At 64.3% G+C, this 6,401-nt stretch overlaps 1 protein-coding gene across 2 annotated transcripts; it reads right to left on the bottom strand.

Annotated features, from left to right (window-relative positions):
* Positions 1 to 633: 633 nt before the first annotated feature.
* Mrpl23 (mitochondrial ribosomal protein L23) lies at positions 634 to 5,987 on the bottom strand. Of its 2 annotated transcripts, XM_090347144.1 has the most exons (5): positions 5,940 to 5,987; positions 4,765 to 4,887; positions 3,904 to 3,986; positions 3,418 to 3,491; positions 634 to 850 (listed from the first exon to the last, which is right to left on the bottom strand). In XM_090347144.1, the coding sequence occupies exons 1-5, from the start codon at positions 5,954 to 5,956 to the stop codon at positions 689 to 691; spliced, it is 459 nt and encodes a 152-aa protein (XP_090203270.1). In that variant the 5' UTR covers positions 5,957 to 5,987; the 3' UTR covers positions 634 to 688. The 2 variants fall into 2 exon arrangements, with proteins under 2 accessions (XP_090203270.1, XP_090203271.1); XM_090347145.1 differs by lacking the exon at positions 4,765 to 4,887 and having other exon boundaries at positions 5,940 to 5,977.
* Positions 5,988 to 6,401: the final 414 nt, after the last annotated feature.

The raw sequence follows: 6,401 nt of genomic DNA, 5'->3' as shown, positions 1-6,401 counted from the left end.
TAAGCATACTCCCCAAAAAACTGGAGCCAGGGGCCTCTGGGAGCTACTCAGGATGCCCAGACCCTCACGAAAGCCAAGGCCCTGGAATCCCAGGCTCGGGCAGACCCCGGTCTCCCTGACACAGGGCCATCACATGTCAGGACAGGGCCTGGGGGCCAGATGGGAGGGAAAGATCTGGAAATCCTCCACTGTTGCTGGACTGAAGATGTGATGAAAGACAGAGCCAGAACCAGGTTCCATTCCAGCTCAGGGGTCATTCTCGTGGCCTTTAGGAATGAGGTTACAGGCCAGGCTGCAATGAATCAGCTCGCAGAGGGCAATGTGCAACCCTGGCCTACTTCTGCGCTGGGACCGGAACCTGGCCCGGACCAGGGTCTGTGGCCAGGTGGGCAAGGCCCCCGTGCAGCGCTGTGCCCTGCCCTGCCCAGAAGATAGAAGGCATTAGCAGAGGCGCATAGGCTCAGGGGTCCCCCCCCTCCCCGTGCTTTCTGCCTGATGCTGATGTCATACCAGTTTTGGGGTACTGTCTGTGCCACCTGGTGTCTGCAGCCCTGCTTGCTTGTCCCCCAGCCTCTCCTCCCTCCTGCCACTGTGCCACAGCAGGGCCAGGACAGAAGGAAACAAAGCATCCAGTCCTTTGGTCACACGGCAGAACTTTTATTTGAGCCCTGCACTCATCCCCGTGGGGTCATAAGCCAAACCAGGAGGGAACGCCGCCTCGCCGGGGGTCGGGGCTCTGCCTCTGTGGCACAGCCTCCTGGAGGCCGCTCAGCCCTTCCTCTGCCGCCGCCGCCGGGCTCTGCTCTTTCTCAGGAAACAGATCCGGGAATGTGAAGGTCTGCCCGTGGGCCTGGGGAGAGAATGGAAGTCCCAGGTCAGCCCCTGCCTGCCCCTCCCCCTCCTCTGGGAGCTGGGCGCCTAGACCCTGACCTGCCCACCAGGGGCCTGACAGGGTCTCTGAGCAGGATCCCTGCCTGGAAAACAAACACATCCCAGGCCTTTATCGAGCAGCGGGAAGCCATTCCCCACAAGGCCCTTTTCATCCTGCTATCTCTTACCAGCCAAGCAGGTCTGGGGCTGGCTCGTTAAAAGCAGTCCAGCAAAGCCCCATTCAGCAGGCAGCAGCCTGGGGAGCTGGGGGCAGGACACAAATGCCGTTGGTGCCGCGCTGAAGCTTCTTTCCGTCCAAACACCTAAAGGCCTCCAGCCACATTAAAGGCTGCTCTCGCCCAGGCCCGGAGCTTGGCACATAAAGCGCACACAACACGCACAGAACCCTGCGTGTGCAGCAGTCTATAAATCAAGACTGACTTTGCAAATGAACTGGTTTTACGTCTTTCACTAGAAGTCTGATGTGTGTGCACACAGCCACGTCCCAGCCTGGGCCCCAAGCACGTGGGCCAGGGCCAGTGCAGGCCTTTGGAAGGGGGAGCACAGGCCACTCTCGGCCTCCCCTGCTCAGATACTGGGCCCGTGGGCTACTGCGATCCCTCAGTAAGCAGAACAAGATAAGGGCAGGGGGGAGCCCAGCCCTCCAGAGACTGGCAGGGAAGCACAGCCACAGAGCGGTCCTCACACACAGACCAGCTTTGGGCAGTGAGTGCAGAGTTGGCAAGACTGGGGCACAGTGCCAGGAGCCCTCCTGCAGCAGCCTCTCTCCACGTCCACGACCTTTCCCTTTTGTAGCACCCAAGGGCCAGCCTGCCCTGAGCTAACTGCCTGGAGCGTGGGACTTGGGCCCGTTCTGCAGGGGGTTTGCGGCAGGGAAACCCCAGAGTGATGCTTGGTGGCCTGGGAGGGAAGCCCTCTGCTCTGCACGCCCCACAAACCTGTGGGGTGCTACAGGTCTTTCCTGGGAATTCTCTCCAGAGAAATCCACCCTGCACTTTAAGAAATTGAAGCCCCCGACCCGCTGAAGAGGGAGCACTGGTGGGGCCCAGGACAGGGAGAGAGAAAAAAGTGGAAAAGCCAGCTTTGACTCCAGTAATCCCACCACCTCTCCTCCACTGTCCGGGCGGGAACGTGCCTGCCCCTCGCACGCCCAGTGTTTGCTCTGCAGCCTGCGGCTCAAGGCCCAAGGCCCGTGTGCACTGCTCACTCAAAGGCTGCTCTGTGTAAACACGGTCAATGCTCTTTTTGTGTGGTGGGTAACTGAGGGCTTGCTAAGGCTCCCTCCTGGACTTGAGGCCAAAGAGATGTTTACCAGGTTGTCAGAGGAAAAATGTGGGACGCCCACCACGTGGGGCTGTGCAGCCATGGCTGCCAGCTTGCCATAAATTCCATCCTTTAACTTGTCTCCGTGTGCCTCACAATGAGTTGTTATTAGACCGAGCACAAGGAGGGCCCTGGCACTTGGGGGCAGTATCCACAGATGTGGACAGAGAGGGCCTGGGAGATTCCAGCCCTGGTGTGTGTGTGGGGGGGAGAGTGAGGAGGGGATACAGGGTCTGGCCTCAGCCGGATTCTAGGTGCCAGTGCCGGTGGAGGGGAAGCGTTACAAACTTTAATTCTGGGACAAGAGGGGCTAGGCCCCCAGTTTGACCGCCTAGATCTCACGGGAGGAGAAAGACTTGGGGGCAGCTGCAGATACCAGACAGATCTAAGCGCTGCTTTCAAGAGTGAGGTGGGGCCTGGGAAAAATGCAGGGTCTTGGATGACTCAAAAAGCCACCTGTAACCATAGCTGACTCTGAAGTGACTGGCAAAGCAGGCCCATGGCCCCACAGCCACGACAGGGGCAGATGGACCGACTCGAAGCCAGGGACACACGGGCCTCCGCAAGACCTGCCCTGGCTGCCGGATGCCCAGCGATCAGGGAGGGGTCTCTGTCGCGGCCAGCTCCTCCATGGACCCTGGGCTGGGCCGGGGAAGCCTCCCCAAGAGCACTACTGCCATCTAGCGGTTGCCGTGGCCGCGCTCCCTGGCGGCTGTTCACGCAGACACTGGAGACACCACGGAGGAGGCCCCTGGGGTGGGGGGCTGTGGGGGGTTGGCTAGTGGACCCTCAGAAGAGCCTTCTCCTCAGCACTACCACTGAGGCCACGGGGTCTGAGGCCACGGAGGTCAGAGGAGACTCTGCCCAGAGGGCCCCCAACACTGGCTGCTGGAAGTCTGGGTCTCCCCAGCAAGTCTGGGTGCTGGTGACTAGGGCTGGGGAAGAGGGGGTCCCCCAGAGCCCCTGCCAGGCTCAGCGGGAAGCAAAGAATCAGCCCTACTGGGAAAGGCTGAGGCCCCCAGGGCTACCCAGGGCCCCGGGACCCAGCATGCTGCCGACAGAATGTCCTATGCCCCAGGTGCCAGGACCCTGGGCACTCACCTGCCCCTCCTCCCTCCTGAGGTCAGGGCCCCTGGACAGCCTCAGGCCCCAGGGACACAGCAGGGACACAGGCAGAGGCCGGGCCGTGCCGCCTTCACTCACCAGCTGCACGTACGCCACCTTGTAGTCAGGTTTCTTGATCCTCACGTTCCTGTAGTCCCTCTTCCTGTTGGAGCCTGCAGGGGGAAGGAAGGGGGTCTTGAGGCCAACTCGCAGCACAGCCCAGCCCCAGGTGCAGGCAGAGCAGCAAGCACGCTAGCTCGCTAAAGCCGGGCCACGTGGCAGTAAAAATGACCTTCGAAAATTAAAATAATACTGGAGGTTTCCAGAGAATGGAAGAAACGCTGCTCTCCACTGACATGGAACAGGGGCAGAGGCCATTTCCAATGGGCACCCAGGGCCTGGCCTGGGTCTGGAGGGTGGGAAGGGTACCTTGTGGAAACACAAGGTGGTACCCGGGGACGGAGCCTGGCTGGGTCTGCACTGGCCGCAGGAAGTGGCACTGACCAAAGTTGGCTAGCTGTCAGGGTAGAGGGGCTGTCCTGAGCTCGTGCCTCAGTGTCTCCATGTGTCTAGTGACGCCCTCACCGTGCTGCACCCGGGTCCGCACGGCAGCCACAGGCATGCTGTAAATGCGCTCCAGGTAATTCCTCAGGTCCGTCCTGGTCATCCTGGGTGAAGTGGAAAGAAAAGGGAGCCTGGGCGGGGGCGTCTCCGCACTGGCTGCAGAGCTGCTGCTGCCCTCTCTCCACACACCCGGGGGGGCGTCGGGGGACAAGACGGAGACCCCGGGAGCCCTGCCCCATAGCTTTGGCCCCACACCCTGAGCCCTCATGGAGTCCACAGGGGGAGCACTGGGGACCGAGCACCCCCTCACAGGGCTCTGGGCCTGCCACAGTACAGCAGGGGAACCCTACAAAAGGACCACGGGGCCTTGAAGCTGCCATTCTCATCTCAGCAGACACAGGCCCGCAAGCCACGGGGCTTCAGAGCTCCCGGCCCTCTGCAGGGCTGGACTCCCCAGCCCCGAGCTGGTCCTGGCTCCAGGCTCAGAGCCGCACCCACAGTTCTCCCTCACAGTGAGGTGTACGTGAAACAGCTGAGGACAGCAAGGAACAAACACCCGGGAAAAGCACCGGGGCTCTGCGAGCTGGGCGACCGGCCCAGCCCAGCCCCTGGGAAGAGGACGGAGGCAGCAATTCAGCAGGAAGAACGAGGAAGCGAGTCCAAATCTCAGGCTTTGGGGTTAAGCCTTCCCCAGGTGGAGGGAGAGCCAGGAAGTCAGCCAAGAGCTCGCTGGGCTCCACAAACCCCAGGCCTCCCGAGTCTGCTGAGCCAGCAGTACGGCGGCCGGGGTCTGTCAACGGAGGAAGAACTCGACCTTGCTGAGCCAGGGAACGTGCAGAGTCCCGGCCCAGGGCTCCCCACCCCACTTCCTTTGGTGCTTACTCCATGGGGATGCGGAACTGCACCGTGTCCTCGGGCTGGGCCGTGCCAGGCCGTACCAGCTGAATGAAGAAGTTGGTTCGGAACACGCGGAGCTGGGGTCCACCCAGCTGGTACAGGGGGTACCTGTGCAGAGACGTGCTGTGCTCACACCCCAGACAGCCAGAGGATGGGCTGCCTGCCCACTCACTGCAGCAGGCATGGGGCAGGCATGAGAGCCGGCTCCCTGCCTGAGCGCGGCCCCGCGGTGAGGGCACACCCTCCATACACAAAGACAGTTCAGCACGGTGCGTCTATCTGCCTGACATAAGCACACGCGCAGGTTCCATCCCAGGAAGGCAGGGAGACAGGGAGAGGAGGAAGAACAGAGTAGCCATGGGATCTAACTGGGGGTCACCAAGTATCCCCCCCCCACCTACTAAGGAGCACTGAACCCCTGCTGCTGGAGTGGGACGGGAGAAGGCATGGAGGGGTCCCCCTCCCTGAGGCGCCCAGGATGGAGACTGCTAGACATCACTGCTGACATGGCTGACAAGCTGGCACCACCTCCACGGGTGACCCACACGGTGGGTGCGTGTGCTGTGGAGGGGCCCCGGGTGTGAGCCTGGAAGGCCGGTCCCACAGTCAAACGTGCACCCAACTACCGGCCTCTGTCCAACAGCCAGGGCCACGCGTTGGTCTCGCCGCCTGGGTACAGCAGGCAGAAGGGCGAGGCCTGGCCTGGAGTCACTCACAGGTCTAGGCCAGCTGTGCTACCCAAGGGACCCACAGTCCCCCGGGGCCCGGCTGTGGCACTGCCACCAGGGCAAAGTTGGGGAGCCACTACTTGACGGCCCCGTGGGAGTCCAGAGGCCAGGCTGGAGGCCCGGCTGGAGGCCCCAGGCCCTGCTGGAGGTTCGAGGCCCGGCTGGAGGCCTGAGGCCCTGCTGGGGGTCCGAGGCCCGGCTGGGGTTCGAGGCCCGCTGGAGGCCGCTCCGCAGCCCGCAGGGGCCCCAGGCTCCCCTCACCCCGCCGCGACGGCGCCTCGCGGGGCGCCGAGCACGTGTTCCGGCCGGGCCGGGCCACGTGGGCCGGGCGGACCCCGCGCTCCCCACGTGGCCGCCGCCCTCCGGGCTCCCGCCCCGATCCCGCCCGGGCCCCCGGCCCCGCCCCGCGGCCCCCCGCGCCACGCTACTCACAGCACATTGCGCGCCATGGCCGCCGAACCTCCGCCCGCGGGAAGGAGCGGCGCCCGCCCCGCCCCGCCCCGGGCCCGCGCTGGCACAGCGCCCCCTCGCTTCCGGAGGCCGCGCCGCAGCTCCGGACCTCCGGGCCACCGGGCCTCCGGGCCACCGGACCTCCGGGCCACCGGGCCACCGGGCCCCGGGCCACCGGGCCTCCGCGCCACCGCCCCCCGCCCCCCGCCCCGCGGGCCTCGCCCCACTCGTGCAGTGTATGTTCGAGGCGCACCCCCCAAACCCCCCACACCCCCCCACGCCCCCCACACCCCCTGGCCAGGCCCTGTCGTCTGCCCTGTCCCCCTGCGCCCCTGTACCCCAACTCCTGCTCCGGACTGAGCTGAGGCCCCAACGTGTGGCCGGTGCAGAGGCTCCTCGCGGCCTCGCCCTCCCTGCCGTCCACCCTGGTCCTCCTCCCGTGAC

This window comes from Megascapheus bottae, chromosome 16 (assembly GCF_031878675.1).
Source record: "Megascapheus bottae isolate mThoBot1 chromosome 16, mThoBot2.hap1, whole genome shotgun sequence".
NCBI lineage: Eukaryota > Metazoa > Chordata > Mammalia > Rodentia > Geomyidae > Megascapheus > Megascapheus bottae.
Note: the sequence above shows the minus strand (reverse complement) of the source record. Positions and strands in the feature narration are given on the sequence as shown.